General features: G+C 46.9%; 4 protein-coding genes across 4 annotated transcripts, besides 13 other annotated features; 1 reads left to right on the forward strand and 3 right to left on the reverse strand.

Moving 5' to 3' along the window:
- Nucleotides 1–750: 750 nt before the first annotated feature.
- Nucleotides 751–772: a microsatellite.
- A 590-nt stretch (nucleotides 773–1,362) lies between these two features.
- Nucleotides 1,363–1,420: a microsatellite.
- A 58-nt stretch (nucleotides 1,421–1,478) lies between these two features.
- PVX_000820 (flap exonuclease, putative) lies at nucleotides 1,479–3,920 on the reverse strand (the record flags this gene model as incomplete). The annotated part of the gene is made up of 1 exon (XM_001613294.2): nucleotides 1,479–3,920. Exon 1 carries the CDS (start codon nucleotides 3,348–3,350, stop codon nucleotides 1,479–1,481), a length of 1,872 nt encoding a protein of 623 aa, XP_001613344.2. The 5' UTR covers nucleotides 3,351–3,920.
- A 1,102-nt stretch (nucleotides 3,921–5,022) lies between these two features.
- Nucleotides 5,023–5,043: a microsatellite.
- Nucleotides 5,044–5,295: 252 nt separating this feature from the next.
- Nucleotides 5,296–5,333: a microsatellite.
- Nucleotides 5,334–6,063: 730 nt separating this feature from the next.
- Nucleotides 6,064–6,083: a microsatellite.
- A 55-nt stretch (nucleotides 6,084–6,138) lies between these two features.
- Nucleotides 6,139–6,158: a microsatellite.
- Nucleotides 6,159–6,473: 315 nt separating this feature from the next.
- Nucleotides 6,474–6,575: a microsatellite.
- A 1,138-nt stretch (nucleotides 6,576–7,713) lies between these two features.
- On the forward strand, nucleotides 7,714–10,707 carry PVX_000815 (hypothetical protein, conserved; the record flags this gene model as incomplete). Its single annotated transcript, XM_024731190.1, has 1 exon — nucleotides 7,714–10,707. One exon carries the CDS (start codon nucleotides 7,714–7,716, stop codon nucleotides 10,705–10,707), a length of 2,994 nt encoding a protein of 997 aa, XP_024586960.1.
- A 779-nt stretch (nucleotides 10,708–11,486) lies between these two features.
- Nucleotides 11,487–11,520: a microsatellite.
- Nucleotides 11,521–11,578: 58 nt separating this feature from the next.
- Nucleotides 11,579–15,507, reverse strand: PVX_000810 (hypothetical protein, conserved; the record flags this gene model as incomplete). The annotated part of the gene is made up of 8 exons (XM_024731191.1): nucleotides 11,579–11,946; nucleotides 12,131–12,527; nucleotides 12,695–13,122; nucleotides 13,323–13,513; nucleotides 13,739–13,947; nucleotides 14,172–14,656; nucleotides 14,796–14,909; nucleotides 15,168–15,507. The coding sequence occupies 8 exons, from the start codon at nucleotides 15,505–15,507 to the stop codon at nucleotides 11,579–11,581; spliced, it is 2,532 nt and encodes an 843-aa protein (XP_024586959.1).
- Nucleotides 11,933–11,965: a microsatellite.
- Nucleotides 14,411–14,454: a microsatellite.
- Nucleotides 15,508–16,067: 560 nt separating the features above from the next.
- Nucleotides 16,068–16,111: a microsatellite.
- Nucleotides 16,112–17,725: 1,614 nt separating this feature from the next.
- Nucleotides 17,726–17,849: a microsatellite.
- On the reverse strand, nucleotides 17,742–18,794 carry PVX_000805 (hypothetical protein, conserved; the record flags this gene model as incomplete). Its single annotated transcript, XM_001613297.2, has 1 exon — nucleotides 17,742–18,794. One exon carries the CDS (start codon nucleotides 18,792–18,794, stop codon nucleotides 17,742–17,744), a length of 1,053 nt encoding a protein of 350 aa, XP_001613347.2.
- A 221-nt stretch (nucleotides 18,795–19,015) lies between these two features.
- Nucleotides 19,016–19,040: a microsatellite.
- Nucleotides 19,041–19,809: the final 769 nt, after the last annotated feature.

The following is a 19,809-nucleotide window of genomic DNA, read 5'->3' on the forward strand; positions in this document are numbered from 1 at the left end:
CAACGCTGGAGAAGTGTGCCGCCCCCCTCCATGTCACCTCCCCGGGGGCTCTAAACGGGGGAGGTGACCGCGGATCGCTTGATCCGCCTATCCCGCTTAACCTGCCTACCCTGCTTCCCCTCTTCACTGCCTCTCCTCCCCTGCCGCTCGCAAACCCTCGAACGCGCCCCCCGTGGAAGTCACCCCCCACAAGCTGTGCATTCGCCCTGCCCCCTCTTTCACAAAAGGAAAAACATTTTTCACTTTTAAAAAGGAAAAAAAAAATCCCTTTCCTTAAGCTATTCATTTAAAGCAGTTTTACGTTTAATCAAAAGGAAGAACGGTGAGGTGGACCTTTTGCAAAAATGAACACCTGAGTTGGCTTCCCTCATCAGTCCTTTTCACACAAAATGGGAGAAGCTACAATGGGGGAGCGGCGTGAGGAACGCTACATAAGTGTGCCGGTTGCTAAAAATAAGGCGATGGTGTGCCGATTTGAATGCACGTCATTGCCCACCATCAGATGCTTTCGTAGATTGGTGCCTCTTTTTTTTTTTTTTGTTAAGTGCCCCCCCGTGGAAGCGGCAAAGTGTGCAACTGGTTATTTCTCCTAAGTGGGAAGTGAGATCGTAACCCTCTCCGCTGCCAGAAAATTTACCCTTCTTGGGGGAGGCACATTCAGCGTTGACGGACAATCGGGCCATAAAAAGGGTCCAAATGGGAGAAGCACCAACGCATGTAGAAGAGTGCACAGTTATTGCTACAAAGAGAAGCCAAGGAGGTAATGCCCCACGTTTGCATTTTTTTTTTTTTTTTTTTTTTAAAGCGCGTTACGCTGGCCCAGAACAACCTCTAAGGGCATTCACGACGGGCTGCAAAACGGGGCAATTCTTCTACAACGCCATTTGTGTGAAGCTCCCTAGGCGAAAGGGTCACCCCCTTTTTGCGCCCTTGCTTGCTACCAAATGGTGGAAAAAAAATTAGCGGCCACGGGGAGAATCGGCGAATTGTTCTTAAATGGGGGAATATTTTAATAAGACACCAAACGGAAGTCTTTTCTTTTTTTTTCTTTCCAAAATGAAAATGCATTTGTGTTAGCTTCGCTGTTGCAAATGCACGCGGTGTGGAATTGAAAAGGGGGGGCCAAACGGGCGGCCAGACGGATAGGTAGTGGAAAGCCAACTGAGTAGGTACGGGAAATCCAACTGGGTAGGTACGGGAAAGCTAACTGGGTAGGTATGAAAACGCCAGATTGACAGGTGGGGGAAGCGCCAAATGGGCGGCCCCCCAAACGGGGCGCGAGACAGACTGCGCGTCCGCGTGCGTGTGCGTCCGTGGAGGTGGAAACCCCCTTGGGAGCGGGAGCCTAAAAAGTACGTAAAAAAAAAAAGGGCCACGAAACGGGTGCGTGCACGAGCGCACGGATGCGCGAACGAGCGGACGAACGACGAACACACAAACGCACGACCGCGCCCCTGCATGGGCGCTCCTGGACTCCCCTAACAGCGCTGCACGGACTTCCTCTTCTTCACATTAGTAACATTCTTCGGGCAGTAGGGCAACAAAAATAACATGTTTTTTTTTTTCATTTCGGGCTGTGCTTTATCAGCGTTGTTATTCGCACAATCGGCGACGTTGGGGGGGAATAAATCACCGCTGCCTACATGGTTGGTGCCTACATGGTTGGTGCCTACATGGTTGATGCCTACATGGTTGGTGCCTACATGGTTGATGCCTACATGGTTGGTGCCTGCCTCGGGGGCGCTACTACCTACAGTGTGCATACCCTCGTTGGGTGCCTTCTCACTGCCCACATTGTTGCAACTATGCAGGGTGCTGTTGCTACTTAGGTGAGTGTTACTGCCTGCTGTGTCTTTCCCATTGGGGTAGTTATACACATCACCCGCTGTGGTGGCGTTCCCCTCCTGCTCCGTTTTTTCCTTTTTTACATTACCTGATTCGGAGTCGGATTTTTGGTGGAAGAAGTTGGGGCTGGGGTTGTCCTCCTCATCGTCTGTGTCGAATGGGTCTCGCGCGCCCATGCCGGGGGTTTCTTCATCCTCGTTATTATCCCCATTGTGTGCCTCCCCATTGGGTGCCTCCTCATCCTTCTTCTCCCTCTTGGGTTCCTTTTCCACCTTCGTCTTTTTGCTCTGCTTGGAGTTAAGCTTCGCAGCGCCGTCATTCGGGGCATCCCTCTTCTTCCCCTTCCGCTTCGATTTCGCCTCCTTCTGAGTTTTACTTTGACTCTGGCTCTCCTCGATAACAAGTTTGGTGCTCTTCTTGGTGCATGCGGTGAAGAAGTTGTCCAGGCGTCTCTGCGTGGTGACTTTCCTGGCCTTCAGCAATCTGTTGATATAATTGGTAACCCTAACTTCGTTAAAATTGTAGTCCTTTATTAGGAAGTTTTTGAGCTCTTCAATTTTGGGTTCACACCAGTCAATTTTAACTTCTTCTTTGGGCAAAACTTTAGGGTTAATAAAAGAATCCCTAGCTTCCACAAACCGGAAGTTAGAAGGTACTTGGTACTTATTCTTGTCTATATTTTCTATAATTTTTTCAATGCTATTATATTCCTTTATTAAATTGTAGGCCGTCTTGGACCCGATCCCTTTAATAGTATCACAATAATCACAGCCACATAAAATGCAAAAGTCTATAAATTCGTTCATGCTTAGGTTTAATCCCTTTAGTACTTGCTCGAGGTTAATTTCTGTTAATATGTATCCTCTTTTGCTGGAGTTTTTATTTTTATTTTGATTGGCTGATGATGCATTGGCATTTAAATTTCGAATGAGGATTTTCGTTCCGAATACCAACGCGTCTGCATCTTCCGTAGCGGTTGCGTGCGCCAAATTATACTTGGTTAAGAATGCACACTGAGATTCTGCTTCGCATGGGGCTTCCACAACTGGGATTCCCATCAGCGTTAATAACTTTTTTGCTTCTTCATTTTGCTTGCGCGTAACTCTTACTGTCCTTCCACTTTGTTTTTTGATTTCTTCTAAATTTCCTTCCTCTTTTGCTTTCTTTAATAATTCTTCTGCCTTTTGTCTTTTCTCTCCTCTTTTTTCTAGCTCGGACCCTTTGAGCTCAGGGGGGGCCCCGTCAAACACGTAAATCGGCTTCAGCCCATTTTCCATCAGCTTGATGCTTCTGGACATGAGCCCGGATATGTGCGAAGTCGTTTCCCCCGACTCGTTCGTCAAATTTCCATATTGCTCGGAGTCCCTTATGGCAATTATAAATTGGTACAAAGACATGGACGCGTCGATGGCCACCACTCTCCCCATCAGGTTCTCGATTTTTATCTCCTTGATCGCGTTGGGCGCCGCGTCGGCGATGAACTTGGTCAGCCCCTTAATTCCCATCTGGTCGTGGGGGGAAGTTGGTGGGGGGGGTTAGCGAAAGGGGTAGGCGCAAATCGTCGTAAAAATGGTCGTCACAAATCGTCGTAAAAATGGTCGGCGCAAATGGTCGGCGCAAATGGTCGGCGCAAATGGTCGGCACAAATCCTCGGTAAAAATCCTCCGTGAACGGGTGAACTTGGGTGGACCGCTTTGATCCCTCTGCGCTACACCGGGTTGCGGCTCGGCAGGGGGCACGCAACACTGTGCGCTGCACGCGCGCGCTGTATCCGCGCGGAGAATCACTTGACGCGTTTTCCTTTTTTTGCAAAACGTTCAACGCTGCGCTGCTCTTCGCTGGGGTGCCCCATATTTCACGACGCGTCGCGACTCGCCGACGCCTCGGCAGTTTCGATTCCTTCCGCCACGCGCTTGTGTCAACTCTCCTTTGGAGAACGGAAGAAAACGAAGATGTTCGATATCACGCCGACGTTAACGGTGGGAATGTATTACATCGTTTTTTTCATTTTTATTTTATTTTTTTTGCCACACTTGCGTTACATTTTTTTCACACCGTTTTGCATTTTCTCCAGCGTTGAGGCAAAAGGGGAAGAAAAAAAAAGGCGGAAAAAAGGGGGAAAAAAAGGGGAAAAAAAGGGGGAAAAAAGGGGAAAAAAAACACTTTTGGAGATTTAAAAATGTAGCAAAGCAGTGCGCACGCTTCGAACTCCCACCCCCTTGAGTCAATTGCTGCAAACCGTTTGACGGTAAAAAAAAAAAAGAAAAAAGTGTATGTTTTTATTCCTGAACTTTCTCGCACAAAGGCGTTCCGAAAAATGCGTAACGAGTAGGGAGGAATGTGTGACTACGCAAATGTGCAAAAGGAAAACGTGCGAATATGCATCTTTGCGTACACACCATGTGGGATTCGAAATATAACGCGGCAGGGAAAATGCCACATCCTTTTCTTCTTTCGGCCCTCCCCCCCGGATGAAGCACATATAACGAAGCTATAAAAATGTAAACACTTAATCGTACGCGTGCATACATTATGAAGCGACTGCGCGCGTTGTGCATATCTTCATCCTCTCATGTGGATCTTTTGAAGGATTTTCTCCCAAGTTATAAATTGCCATTTGTCTACATGGCAAGATGGGCATTCATTTACGCGCCTTTTTTTTTTTTTTTACTCCAAAATTGTGAAAAAAAAGAACAGAAAAAATGTGTAGTGACCGCATACTCGGCTCATTAGACATACTGCACAGTTTCCCCATTTGTGCAGATAATTCGTTTGAAAAAAAATGAGTCATATGTTGGGGGGAGGGAGAGTAAAAAGAAAAGCCGCCATTTGTCACTTAACAGGTGTGTCATGCGGTGAGTGGAAGCACTTTTTGTTTGTTCCCCCCACGATTTGGTTATCTTTCCAACTTTTTTTTTGGAGTGTTTTTCATTTAAGCGACTGTAAAGATGTATCTACCGTCTAATGCTTCATCTTTACCCTTGCGCATTGTGCGTTGTCAAAATGGGCAGCATTCCCCCCGAGGGGCCCTCCATCCCGTGCTCACGTCAGTCTCAACGGTAACACTAATTTTTGTTTCAACGTTGGTTTTTTTCCCCCTTCCTGAATGAACCAAATGCACATCTTTAACTGCGCCAGAAAGGATCACATCGCAGTTGGAGTGACGCACTACGTGTACACCTTCAATGTGAACCGAATGGACTTGCAAAAAAAAAAAAAAAAAAAAACATTCTTTTGGGTTTTCCCTTTTTTACCACCTCGGCTTATTCGAATGAAATTTTTTTAAATGCATTAGCTAGAGTGAAGTTAGTGCAGTTAGTGAAGTGATCGATGAGTCTTTCTTCCAATGCGGGAAAAAACGTAACCATGCGAACTGCTAACTGCGCAGAGTGTTCTCCATTTTTGGTGCGTAGAGGAGGGGTAACCCCCGTGTGTCATCCAATGTTGGGACAAACTGGACAAAGAAAATGGCCAAGTGGACACATACACGTGCATACACATATACATACATACATGCTCGTGCGTGCCCCCTTTTTAAGGCGTCTCCCCCTTGCCATAAAAGCACCAAGTGGGTTCTTCCTTTTTATTTTTCCACACAAAAAAACTCCCGGAGTTGTGGCACCATCGCGCTGTGCAAAGTGAGGAGAGAAGAACTGGCGACTTGGCAGCAAATCGAACCTTCCCTTCGTTTTTAAAAATATTTTCCATAAATCGTTCCTTTTCGCAAATCGTTCTTTTTCGCAAATCCTTCTTTCCGGTAAATGCGCACTTGATAAAAAAAAAGCATGCACAAAATTTTCACAAAAAGGGAACTCAACTGAGGAGTCTTCAACAGCCATGTTGAGGAGTGGGCTGTAAAAATGGTGCATCATTTTTTGTTAAAAATGTGTCCTATCCGCCAGGCTTCTTCTTTGCTAGGAGGCTTTTCCCTTTCGCAGGGGAATTCTTTCCAAGTGGGCTGCTTCGCAAAATGGGCCACTAAAAAATGATGGTGTAATTTTCACACTCTCCATTTTTCCAGCAGCCACAACGGAAAATAATGCATGCACGCATGGCAAAAAAAAATGACCAACACACAGACTTACATTTTGCCAGGAAGTGTTCCATAAGACAGGAAGAACAATTGCTATAACAGAATGTGCTTAGTGCTCCCTCGTTTTAATAGAATGCAATTAAAAAGTGAATCCCTTTTTTAGTTCTTCTGCATGCACATGCTTTGGGGTTGGAAAGAACAACAGGTAGCCAACTTTTTTTTTTTTTTTTTTTTGTAAAAAGAGCAGGTAGCCATTTTTTTTTTTTTTTATGGAAAGAACAGGTAGCTATTTTTTTTTTTTTTTTTTTTGTGCATGTAAAAATGTAACTCTTAACCATCTTGTAGACTCATGCAGAAAAAAAAAAAAAAAAATAGCTATTTCGTGATAAACACTTAAAAATGTTAAATATACGTTTTTTTTTCCAAATATGACGCCATTTATTTTTTCCCCATTAATACCACGTATATTGCATATGGAAACAAGTAATTGCCACGCAAGTTGCAACCATATTGTGTACTCGTGCAGACGTAGCATGCGCTCTTATGCCCATTACAACTCTGTTGAGACAGCTCAAAAGGGGGGAAGTAACGCGAAAATAAGCGTATCTTACGCCGTCGCTTCGTACCTCACCACGCCGCTTCATAACTCACCACACCGCTTCATAACTCACCACGCCGCTTCACACCTCACCACACCGCTTCACAACTCACCAGACCGCTTCACACACCAAACAGCTCAGGATCATGCTGAGCTTAATTGAACATGCATGAGAGCTCAAGGAGCAGCACTTCGCGTACGCCCACAACTCCCCCTCCGGCCTGTTCGTGTGTGAACTCGCCGTCCTTTTTACTCCTTCGCGAAATCCTGTTTATGGAACGTGCGTCCACAAGTGTAAATGTATACATATAAGTTTATACATATATGTGTATACATACTTTTCATTCCTGCAACTGTGCCTAATTTAAAAAGCTAAAAAGACAAACAAGCGGCTAACCGAGTTCGTAAAAACAATTAAAAAATAATTAAAAAATAGTTAAAAATAATTTAAAATAATTTAAAATAATTCAAAATAATTTAAAATAATTTAAAATAATTTTAAAACAAAACAAATAAATTTAGTTTTAAAAAACTAATTAAGCAAAAACCAACCAACAAACCAGCAACCAAGTTAAAGCTAGTACAAAACTACCTTAAAGCCAAGCAAACGCAAGTTTCCCTTTTGTTACTCCCCCTTTTACATATCGAGCAATTTCGATTATTAATTTTTTCCTCCATTTTATGCTGTTCTTTACTCCCTCATCGCGTATACGCCTACTTAAACGTAAATGTGCCGTCCTCCATACCTTATGTTGCATCTCATCGCCTTCGACGCTTTCGCCGCTTCCGCCGCTCCCGAAGCTCTGTCTTCCCCTTTTTTGTATGTAGAACCCCGCCTAAAACGCACACGCGCAACCCCCCCCATGTGGCGTTCTTTTGCTAGTACGTAACTTTCGTCCCGTTGTGTGTAGTTGTATGTGTCGATCGCGCCGCCCACCCCCATGCGTGTAACGCTTCCCCCTTTTGCGTCTACTCCCTTTTTCATGTGGAATTTTTCCAGCGCTCGCCAAATGCGAATGCCACGATTCCGTGCCTGCTCGTAAATTTGTGTGTCATCTCCTGTGCACCCGTGTGTTAATTTTTTTGGAAAGACGGCCACCTTTTTGTGTAAGTCAAACGAGGAGCAAAGAGTTTGCCTCAGTAAATCTCCTTTGTTTCTTTTTACCAGCTGCTTCTCCGCCGCTTCTCCGCCGCTTCTCCGCTGTTTCTCCGCTTCTTCCCCCCTTGAACTGCCACCATGAGGGAATTCAACCCGTTCGCCTTGCTCGCCCTGTGGGTTGCCATCCTAAGCGTCACGAGGACGTACAACATCAGGAACCTCGGCGGAGAGAACAACGTGAAGCACTTGAGATTCTCGGAAGAAGCAACGGCCGGGAGAAGCGCCGCCTTCAAGCACAGAGGAAGCCGCCTAAGCCGCAGCAAAGAAGAGCAGTTAATAACAGAGGATGACAGTCCCCTTGGGAGAGCCATCTTTATGCAGACGTCAGCCACGTTATCAAATTTAATGCATGACAGAGAGAGGGTACACTCCCCCCCCAGTCATGAGACCACCACGTATGTAATTACAGGGTCTGTCAAAGGGATAGCAGATGGGCAGCCAGTATCGATAGCACTAGGAGCTCAGTACTCAAATAGTTTCGACTCTTTAGATGTGATATCCCTAACGTCTGAGAATCCTCACTTCAAATTTATTGTTCATGGAGGAAGATATTACTTACGTACCTTTGGATCTACCTACTTAACACCCAGCGCTATTAAGCTGAATGTGCCTTGTTCCAAATGCAAGTTTGTAAATTCAGATTACAGCGACACAATTGAGATAACCCCTTACCCGAACGTTTCTAACTTGTTCTTATTCGAGTGGGAGCTCCAGTCAACCTCTCCCACTTCTTTGGAGCATATAAACGTGGTTCATAATGATGAAGCTGGGTGGACCCATGGGCACGATATGTCAAATGAGTTGAAGCTAGATTCGTCAGGATCTGCCGCCTCTTTGAAGGCATTTTACGGAATTGAGTTGATCGGGTATTGGGGTTCTGAATACTCAGATAGGCTTCTAAGCGTATTGTCTGGCTTCCCCGAATGTGTGCAGTTAGTGGCGTACGATAAGGAGGAGAGAGCTAACCAGAGGAAGCACCAGCGATGGATTCTGGTGCACGAGGATTTGGGGGCATTCGACATGGACGTGGAGATGTATGACGGGGATGATAAGGAGTATTCCAAGACGGTACGTGTGTCTAGCAGTGCATTTGAATATTCTAAGAAGCAGGTGAAGACAACGGGCAGCAATGGGTACTACTACTCGAGGAGGTTGGAAAAGGTCCTAATCAGATCCATCCTTGCAGATGATTATGGTCTGTTCGTCAACTACTTTGAGGAGAAGCACGGCGTTCGGTTGCTAGACCCTGAGAGGAACCCTTCCCAAGTGGAACAAGTCACCGGGTATTCGAAGAACGATTACCAGCCATGGAGTCAGAACGTGGAGGAGATAGTCGAATTGGCTACCTCATGGGATGAATATCCAAAGGGGTTTCAAAAAGTGAAAGGATTGAAATATTTGGGGAGAAGGAAAAATGGACTGAAACATCCCGTCTACCCAACGGCCCCCGCAGTTGCCTTCCCTGCAGGAGCTTCCCAAAATTCATTCATCGAGTTTATGGAATCTGCTTTTGTAAATTATAAGGACATTTCTCATTTGGTGCTGCACGAAATAGGGCACTTCATCTACGTCAACACGGTGTCGGCAGAATTGAGGAAGGAATGGGTAGTCCAGGGTCAGTGGTACGAAGAGCCTCGATCTCCAAGCAAATGGGCCACTAAGAACGAAACCGGGTTCGTTTCTGCCTACGCGCATGATAAAACCCCCGGGGAGGATTTCGCAGAGTCTATAGCGTCGTTCGTTCTGAACCCGAAGCTGCTAAATTCGAGGAGCACTGACAAGTACAGCTGGATAAAGAAGAACCTCTTTAGTGGCGGCTTTTACGTCACTTCGGGAAAGCACAAATTTGAAGTCCTCAACTTGGGGAACCAAACCTTTTACTACCCAGGGAAGGTCAAAAAGATACGCGTCGAGGTTAAGGGAAGTCCCTCGGAGAGTAAAAAGGTGCAAATACATGTGGATCTGCTCTCCTCTAAGGGGAATAAGGGGTGCGCTAAGTACGCCCATGCGAGGTTCTTCTCGGAGCAGCAAACATTCAAGGATATCTTCTTCTACACAGCGGACCGCTCCGAGTGCAGCCATTCGTTGTATGCCGAGTTTGAAGTGAACGCCACAGAGAGTAAAGGCAAGTGGGTGGCCGAGTCTTTGACGTTCACAGGAGAGAATGATATAAAGCGGTACACAGGGCTGGGCTCCTTCGTCCTCTACATGTATGTGAATAATCAAAATGAAGATGTGGAGCAGCCCCTGCCTCTGTTGGACTCTGTTCAGATTTACCCCTACAATGGAAGGGGCTCCGAAGATTCCCTCCTCCGATTGAGTATGCTCGTGTTGGAGAATAGCTCGCTTAAGATCCACGGAGGGACGTACGCAAACTTCGCCTCCACGGATAGTGAAAGCTACTCCTACGGCAATCACACGTACGCGGCGTATGACCCCCAGTTTGACGTTGACGCAATGGCGAAGGACTACTTCGTGAGTGACATCGCCACGAGTGGGTTCCGACAGGTTAGTATAGAAGCGTGTAAGGCACACACCACCATGAATGTCTCCAATTTGAAGTGCTTCCAAGTGATGAACCCGGTGCACGTCCCCAGGTACTGCGTGGGCAGCAGGTACTACTTCCGCCAGTTTGCAGTGGAGGACGATGCGGGGAACCAGAACGTTATGAATGTTACGTCAGATAAGTACTACGCCGATTTGAGGAGCTCCTCTCGCAGGGATATGGTCCAGCCCACCATCACTGGCGTTAGGGTTACCAGCAAGCCGGCGAATGATCAGCACGACGGGGAGACCGAAGTGACGGTGCAGTTCGGCGTGTACGACGACCTCTCCGGGGTGTACTACGTGTACATACACCTGAGGGACCCGCACGGGGGCATCCACTCGAGCCACGTGAACAGGACGCTGCTGCCCCAGGGAAAGGACTACAAGCAGGTGACGCACACGATCCTCCTGCCCAAGGGCTCCATGGCGGGCACGTGGATCCTCGACGAGATCAAGGCGGTCGACCTGTGCAAGAACGAGTCCAGGAACGTCTACTCCTACAGCGTCTTCGTGGACAACTCGTGAGGGGGGAGGAAGAAGTGGGAATAGCGAAGCGGGGAGAAGGGAGTGGGAAGGGAATTACGAAGCGTTAACTGCGACGTGCGAATTGCGAAGTGGGGTGGTAGCCCACGGGGAGGCTGCTCCGGGACAACTTCGCAATTCCTATCCCGCTTCTCACCGCTGCCCAGCGGGCGACTATTTTTTTCCACCCGCCGAGACGCGCCGGATGCGGCCGCTGCCTCTTTGGCGTTTTTCGTTCACGCTTCTACATTCACGCTTCTAATCGGATGCGTTTTTTTTTGTTTTTCCTGGCGCGACTGCCTGCTGGCAGCTCCGCCCCCGTGTGTATGCCTTTTTTTTGTGAGTGAAACGTTGAGACAACTCCTTTGCGAATAAAAAAAATTTTAAATCCTAAGAGGTGTCACATAAGCGGCGGGTGTGGTCCTGGCAGAAGTGCAAACCGGGGTGTGGGGTCCCGCCCGCTTCGTCTTATCTGAGCGGCTGTTTTTTTTTTCTTTTTTCTTTCCGGTGGGTGCCCGTTTGGAAGAGAAAAAAGCGCACGATGGATGGATCGCTTGTTCGGACAACCTCGTGAAATGATTTCACTGCTTAACCCCGCAGAGTGTACGTGCGGGGTGTGCACGCCGGAGGGGGGAAAGGGGCCATCCGAGCGGGTCGCACAATGTGACCAACACAAACGCGTTCACCTTTTGCATATTTTTTAAAAAAATTTCATCATAGAGAAAAGTTGCCGTAGCGAGGAATCGCCGCAACGCAAGGGCGCATTAGCAGGGCGGGAGGGCCCCTCTTAAAAAACGGACAAAAGGAGAATCAAAAAAAAACAAAAAAAAACAAAAAAAAACAAATAAGTAAAACACAACGCAGGGGCGGCCCACTAGTTATTCTTGCACAGCGCCACGGTGAACAACGTTCTGTAGTTGTGAATGCCGATTGCCTGGCCGGACCCATGCACTGAGCAGGCCTTTAAACTCTTGGCGCATTTGCCAAAGGGCACAGTCACATAGGGACTGGAGGTGTGCGTCTCACCATAGAATCCAGTCAATATGGTTCCTTCCGAAGGGCATGTAACGACTAATTCGCCATCATTAAATTGCTGGTACCTGTTAACAGCGGAGTGTAAATCATCCTTGGCGATCATCGAGAGGGCGTTTAGGCCCGTCCATATGGTGGCGTCTACACAGACCAGGTATATGTAGCTCTTGTCATCATGTTCGTTCATGTTTAGGGAGCAGCTTTTCAGGCCTGCGAAGTGGAAGGAAAAAAAAAAAAAAAAAAAAAAAAAAAAAAAAACTCATATGTTTGCGTGCGTGCGGTGGTAGGAGCCCCTCTGGAGTGAATAGCCAGCACAGAAATTTAGAAGCTCAGATGCACAGCTCAGAAGCACAGCTGAGATGCGGGTGTGTCCCCCTCGCGGGGCGGGGCTGACCTGGTCGGCAGGGCGTGAAATACGAGTAGAGAGCCGATTGGTGCCTGCCAGAAGAAGTGGCCATTCCGAATCCAAACAGAACGGAATAATCGTTAGGGCACTTCACTGAGTTGTAGGTGGTGCCACTTACGCTGACCACCTGCTCGGTGAAGGGCAAAGCCTGGGGGCCACATTCGATGTAGGTGTAGGACACATCATATTTATTTGTGTTTCCCTGTTTGGACGTGCAGCTACTCGCGCCGGATTCGCAGATCTCCATTTCGTACGACTGCAGTTTGTTGGTGTGGTCCCAGAAGTTCTGCTTGACGACGAAGCCGAATAGGACCACCATGTTGTGTGGGCACTCCGCGCTTATGGGGGGTGGGCCGGTTTTGGTGACCGTCGTGGAAGCGGTCAGCTGTGGTGCAGGGGGGGGGGAAGAAAAAAAGGAAGAAAAAAAAAGGAAGTTATGTGAATGACGCGTTTGCAGTTTCTCTCTCTCTTATATGCCCACGTGGCAGTCTCTCCCACGAGTGGATCGCCCTCCCTCCCACGAGCGGAGCTCCCCCTCTCGTGCTCCCTTACAATCTTAACGATGTCCTTCTCGTCCTTCTGCATCGTGTCGTGGGGGGAGAAGCCATACAGCCTGGTGTAGTAAATGAGGGCCTTCTCATAGGAGTTCTTCAAATCGTCCGAGTCAAAAATGGTGGAAATTGGAAGCAGCTTTATGTTTATTGGCATTGGGTTGGTGGACACTGTTTTGGACCACTCATATAAATTTTCTTCCTTCGTAACATCCTTGATTGGGTTCCCTCCGATGACAACTAGCTGTTCGCTCATTTCGTAATTGTCTTCGTTTTTTTTCGAGGAATGGTCGGAGCTGACGTTTGTGGACCCTCCTACGCTGGCAAAGCCGAACTGCGCCTTTATCTGCGCCTTCACGCTGACTCCGTCCTTCTTCATTTGGTTCACCGAGGAGTTTTCCACGCGGATGATTTTTGTGATTTTGCCACCTGCGGGGGGGGGGGGAAGTGTGCGAAGTGAGCGAAGTGAGTGAAGTGAGTGAAGTTCACCGAGTGTTCTCAGCATGTGCGTGCGCTCGTATGTGCAGATCGAATGGGGGGAGTCTTTTTATTTCTCGTCTCTCTTTTGCTGCCTTTTTTTTCGCCCCTCTATCTGGCCGCTACACCGCTGCTCTCCCTCGCTCGAGTACCCAGCTGCGCCTCCATAATGACATGCGTGCCGTACGTCTTGAAGAACCTAATCCACGCGTGCACCGTCTCGCACTCCTCGGACGTCTTCTTCTGCTCGTAGACATCCGACGCGCACTCGCTGTCTGCTTCGAGGCCCGTGAAGTGGGGCGGGAGTCCGTTCACTGCGTTTTTGAAGGCCGTCGTTTGTTCCCTGGAGGGTTAAAGAAGGGGGTTCGCTCATTGGGGCAGCGGCACATACGCTTCTCTGTGCAGCAGCACATACGCTTCTCTGTGAAGCAGCATGTACGCTTATGCGTGCGGCATTTTTTTCTTTCTTTTTGCGGACAGCTTCTCTCCGTGGTGGTCCTCGGTTAGGAGGCCCCCCCGGTTCGCCGACGTGCGCAAGCTTGCTGCACGCATTTTTGCCACTGCTCACCACCGCACGTAGGGAGGCAAGCCAACCGTGTACTTCACGCAGTTGGACTTGACCAGGTACGTCTTGCTGGTCCGCTTGGACGCCTCCTGGAGGAACTTCTTATACCCTGTGGACGCCGAGAAGGCCCCGAAGCCCATGTAGCTGCCCGACACGCTCGCCTCCGCCGTCAGGTTTTTGGTGTAGTCCGAGACGCTGCTGCACTCTTTGATCTGTTAGGGGGGGGGAATGGGGCCAGTGAGGAAGGGCGCATGGATTCGAGGTGGCCATTCTATGTGGTCATTCTATGTGCCGTTTTAGGTATCCATTTTATGTGGCCCTTTTAGGTAGCCCTTTCTGGCAGCGCTCAGCCCGGCTGCCACCACCGGGGGCTCCCCCTTGGCCATTTCCCCAAAACGGAGCAAAGTAGACACCCTGCGAAGGCGGAGAGACGTACCGATTCTGCTCTACTGCAGGCGTTTTCCTTTCGAATCCACCCATTCAAGGGTTGCAAAGTAGCCAAGTCGTTCGCAACTCCTTTGTTGCTGAGCTCCCAGTTCATCAGAATAATCTGCCCCCTATAGCCGGGGTCCGTCAGAGAGTCCGCCTCCCCCAGGGGGTTTCCAAAGAGAGAGTCATACCCTATGCCTGCAAAGTATAAGCCCGGAAACACGTCCAAATCCTTCTTCATTGCTTTCCTCGTGTTCGATTGCTTCTTCTCTCTCTCATCACCATCATCATCATCGTCACCTTCGCCATCATCATCATCTAGGGAGCTCGGGTCGAGCGATTTGCTTTTTCCTGGGGATTTTTCTTCGGACTCTTCTTCCTCATCGCCGAAGCGGTACTTCTTAAAGGTGTTCTCCGTCTGCTGTTTCTTATCTTCTATGAGTTTTTCGTGTCTGCTCAGATTGACCTTCTTTTTGAGCCCTTGGTCTGTCCCTGCGGGGTAGGCAGTTTGGTATGCATAAATGTGTGTACTACATAATGTGTACGCATGTGTAGTTACGCACATCAGCTGTTTCGTGCAGACCCACTTATATTCTCATTTTCTCGTTTCTTTTTTTTCTTTTTTTTTTACCGCTATTATCGGAGTCCTCCTGGGTGGCTAGTTGGTCCTCGGCCTCCCCTTCGTCTGCCCCCTCGTCTTGGTCGGGAAGCTCCAGCTCGTCGTCGTCACTCGTCTCAGAGCCGCCTGCAATTTGGGGTGGAGCGTGTGAATGGGCACACACGCACGTAGATACGTTCATCTGAACATACACTGTGGTCTCGCTCCAGAGAAGGGAGTGAAAACCGAAATGTTTTTTTTTTTTTTTTTTTAATTCTTTCTTGCCGCGGGGGCAACTTCGCACAGTGGCGCCGCCTCTCGCGGAGGCGCCTCATCGCAGCCATGTCGTTCCGCTCATCTACTCGGTAGCCCACCCAACGGTGCAGTGTGTCTGCGCGCACATACCTCCCGTAGTGGTAGACGCATCATCATCGTCGTCGTTGTACAGGGCCGCCAACTCGTCATCGTCATCATCTTCAAGTTGCTTCTTCTGACTGAGAAATGAAGCCTCCTTTTTGCTATTGCAAGAAATATTGTTGCATAAAATGTTTGCATTTTTTCCCAAGTCCATTAGCTCTCCACTTCTTCTAACGTCCACGTCGCTTCCCCCAAGCCGATCAGAACTGTCACCCTGACTGTAGTTTCTTCGGAGCCCGATGCGGAGGCTCCCTACATAGCCGTACTCGCAGATGGAAAATAGGATGCACCAAATGGCTAACAAGCTGTTTATATTTCTTGGCTTCATTTTTTTTTTTTTTTTCAGTTGCACGTGGATGTTAGTTAGCCTAGCGCATAGCGCATTTTTTCCCGCACTTCTACCGTGTGGTTGTAGCGCGTCACAAATTGTGGCTAGCTAGTTCCTACAGGGGGGTTTCCCTTTCAACCGCTTATTCAGCCGTAGTAGAAACGGTAAAAATTCTTCCTCTCCAAGTGCCTTTCCGGATAGTGCCGCAAATAGCGCCTGTCTGAGGATAAAAATTGCAGTTTTGCAGGGAGCTCTCGGATGTGGAGGGGTCTGCAAAAAAAAGAAAAAAGGGGGAGAAGCAACCATTAGTGGGGTGCACACACGGTGAAGCGTACGCACATCTGTAGACATACACATGTAGACAATTTAGGACCCTTTCCGATCGTCCACCACGCGGGTAACATGCTCACCTCTCAATGTTCAGTCAACTGGACGCCGAATGCGCAAGCACAACATGCTCATATGTATGTGTGTGGGGTGGGGGGTACTTTTCTTCGCTCCTTCACGAAACGGCAAAGCGGCAATGTGGTCTCTACTAAAGATAAGGATAAACAGGTTGCTCAAAAAGGGAGAGGAGAAACAAATATTGTTTTCCTTTTCTTCCTTTTTTTTTTTTTTTTTTTTTTTTTTTTTCGGTTTCCCTTAAACAATTAACACAATTTAACAAAACACATGTGAACACGAAAAGGAAGCCAAAAAGAAGCCACAAATTAGACAAAAATTAAAACCTTCTCTTTTCGATATTCTCAATGACGTAACAAAACAGTGTGGAAAAGCATGAATATAAAATGGAAGGGGAAAAAAAAAAAAAAAAAACAACGTACACATTTTAACCTCTTAAAAATGTTAAATGCATTTTTTTTTTATTTGAAAAAATGAGGGAAAAATTAATCTGCAATTTCACTACAACCAATTTTTGTTACTCACAAAGCCCAGAAAAAGACGGCAGGGAGAGAGAAAAAAAGGCCTAACTGCATGCATGCACGAAGCACGCATCGATAGCACATCGATAGCACATCAAGATCGCATCATGCATGTTACACCTTAAAAGCGGGACAACGAGCAACTCTGCATTTCTGATCCTTTGAGTGTTCCAATGGTTAAATGGGTTAAGCGGGTTGCCCCTCGCTGTTGAGGCACTTCGCAAAATACGCACCCCATTTTGCCATTTCACCATTTCGCCTCTGCCAACAGGTAGACGTCCTCACATAAAACACCCCTCAACGATTCGCAGTTTTTTCCACCACCTCTCCACAGAAGCGGCAAAGATGTTTCCACTGCGAAGCGTTTAATGGGCATATATCCGTCCTTGCGAGGAATTTTTTTTTCGCTTATTTATTTTTTCGTTTAAGCGTTGCGAAGGGGAACACTCCTTTTATGTCTCATTTGGTTTTTCCCCTCCATTGCACGTTGACACAATTAAGCGCTTTCCGAAAAGGGCCCTTTTTATAGAAACCTGCGATGATGCAGATTTTTTTTTTTTTTTGTAATTTAAACGAAAGGGGATGAGATGCTAAAAAAAAAAAAAATAATCTCCAAATATAAAGGAGCAAAAAGGAAACAGGGGAGCATATAAACACAGATCTCCACACCTGTATGAGAAAACGCGTTTGTCTGAGTGGCTCCATTTGAGCAGTTCACCTCCCTCACAGAGGCGGAGGGATATACTCCCCTCCCCTTAAACGTAACGCATAGGTCATACAGAGCAAACTTTACATTTTCCTCTTTTCCACCGTTTCGGATTACGACGTTGCAATTTTGAAACCCCACAATGGGGCCATTTATACCCCCATGCAAATGACGCAGTTGTTAAAATTTGACCCGCAGGAATGGCTACACAATTTTAAGTGCAACCAGTCCCTTTCACACAGGTTAATGATTTGCTTAAAAAAAAAAAATATATAAAGAGATAGAAAAACGGAATGGAAAAGTAACGAACACATGGGGGAAGAAAAAACGCAACCCTCCTTGCTGCACAGTAGTAAAAAAAATTCGCACAGCGCATTTGAAGAGCCCACTGGATAAAGTTATCATTTTGTGTGTGCACGTGTTTTATGACGCTTCTTTGGTGTTGGGGGGTCCCACTCGGGATGACATTTTCGCTGTGTATAACTATTCCCACGGTGAAAATTAACCCTCCCGTATGAGGCCTTCATTCATATTAAGCAGCTCTCTCCCCTGCTTTGTTCCACCCTCCTAGTTGTTAGCTCCCCGTCACGCATCCCACTTTGATGTTAGAAGCGGTAGTCACCGCCATAGTCATCGTAGTAGTCATCCTCATAGTAATCATCCTCGTAGTAGTCACCATCGTAGTAGTCACCATCGTAGTAGTCACCATCGTAGTAGTCACCATCGCTGTAGTCATCATCGTAGTAGGGATCCTCCTGTGGAGCCTTCTTGCCTTTCCCAGCCTTGGGAGCTTCCCTCTTGGAAACCCTTCTCTCCTCATATGTGGGCAGGGTCCATGCCTCATCCCCCAAAAATTCGGGGGGTGAGGGGCTGGGCGTGCCCGAAAAAACTGACGCGACAGCTGAAATGGCACCTGAGATGGAGGTAACCATGGACACTATGCTGACGAACAGCCCGACGAATTGGGTGAACACTTGTGGGCGTTTCTTCTTGTACAGTTCAACCGATTGAGAGTGGTTCGAGTGGTTCGCGTGGTTAGACTGGTTCGACTGCATGTCACTGCTGCTGATGCTGTTCATGTTGCCCCCTCGCTGTGCGCCGCCATCCCCCTCCGTGAGAACGTCCAATTTTTTTTTCTTCATGTTCAATTCAGTTTCAATCAAAAGAGACATGATGTCCTCCTCATCTTCTTCTTCGATGTTCACGTCGAAGACAAATTTGGCTAGCACATAACTTGTGGTGGAGTACGCAGTTTCCAGGCTGAACATTTTTCTCTCTCTGTATAGGACCTCATTAAATGTGCTTATCTCATCGAGGGGGTAAATGTTCTTCACGTTCCCCTCTACATTTAAGATGTCCGCCTCGTGTTGAGCATTGCGTATTCCTAGCTCTGTCGCTTTGTTCAAATTTAAATCGTCAAAAATGAAGATAGCCCTAAATTCGGTTGTACCTTTTACCAAGTAGTATTTATATGTCCTGAGCGAACTGCCCAACAGCTTCTCATTTTTGTCCACCAAATATGATTCATTGATAATCCGTTTGGCATTATTTTTAAACTCAATTCGTTTGTCATTCAAAACTTCATGCGTCGAAATGGCGCATACAAGGGCTGCTTTGATAAAAAAAATAGACAGCAGGAAAGTGCTCAGGGGATTCATTTTAAAAAAAAAAATTTCTCAGTAAGGTTACGTCTGTGCAGAAAATGTGAGCAGCTTTGCCAAAAGATACTCCAAAGGAATGTGAGAACAGTTTTTAAAAAGTCAAACGTTTTAAACAACTAATGTACGAAGTGAAAAGGTAAAATTGTGGTAAACGTGGAAAAGACTTAACCAAAATGTGGTACTTAAAAAGGAACAGTTTTTTTTTTTTTTATTCTCCACATTTGTAAGCAACAGATTAGCTAGCCAATTTTTTTTTTTTTTTTTCCTTTTTTACCTTACCGTTCAGATAAAAAAAAAAAAAAATAGCCAAAATGTATGTAGCTTTAAAAGGAACATCTTACAATTGGCTGCAAAACTGGGGCGCAGATTTTAGCTAGATCGAAGCAGGAAAGGTGCTACCCGTTGTCCAATTTTTAATTCAATTAGGCGGCGTTACACATACTTATGCAATCATGCTTGCCCTTTTCAACATGCGGTGTGACTATTCATGCCTACGCGCCAGTTTCTCCAAAAAAAAAAAAGGTCCATTTGGAAAATTCGACGATCATGTTACTTGTAAGAGTGAAGACACGCTTATGCCCCTGCTCAACGGCTGCTCAATGCTCAACGTGGCAAAGCCCAATTTGAGTGATACGACTTCCATTTTCTGTTTTCTTGGGGAAAGATACAAAAAAAAACTGAGCGACGTTGCTCCATTTTAAATAAAGCCGCGTATCCCGGGGACGCCTCGAAAATGTGACCATGCAGAAGATGTGAAAATAATAGGCCATTTTGTGCCCGTATTTTACTATTCTTTGCAAAAGCAGACTTATAAAGAACAAAATGGTTGAGAACAACTATGTCGCTGTCACCACACTTGGGGGGGATACATTTAAAAAAAAAAAAAACCTCCAAATGGGGTCAATCAAAACGACAGAAGTGCACACATGCTTCAAACTTATGACGCAGTAAAAATATTGAATGGCGCATCATTTTCAAGCATGCCAAAGTAGCCACAAGAAAAAAAAGTTGC

This window comes from Plasmodium vivax, chromosome 3 (genome assembly GCF_000002415.2).
Source record: "Plasmodium vivax chromosome 3, whole genome shotgun sequence".
Lineage (NCBI taxonomy): Eukaryota > Apicomplexa > Aconoidasida > Haemosporida > Plasmodiidae > Plasmodium > Plasmodium vivax.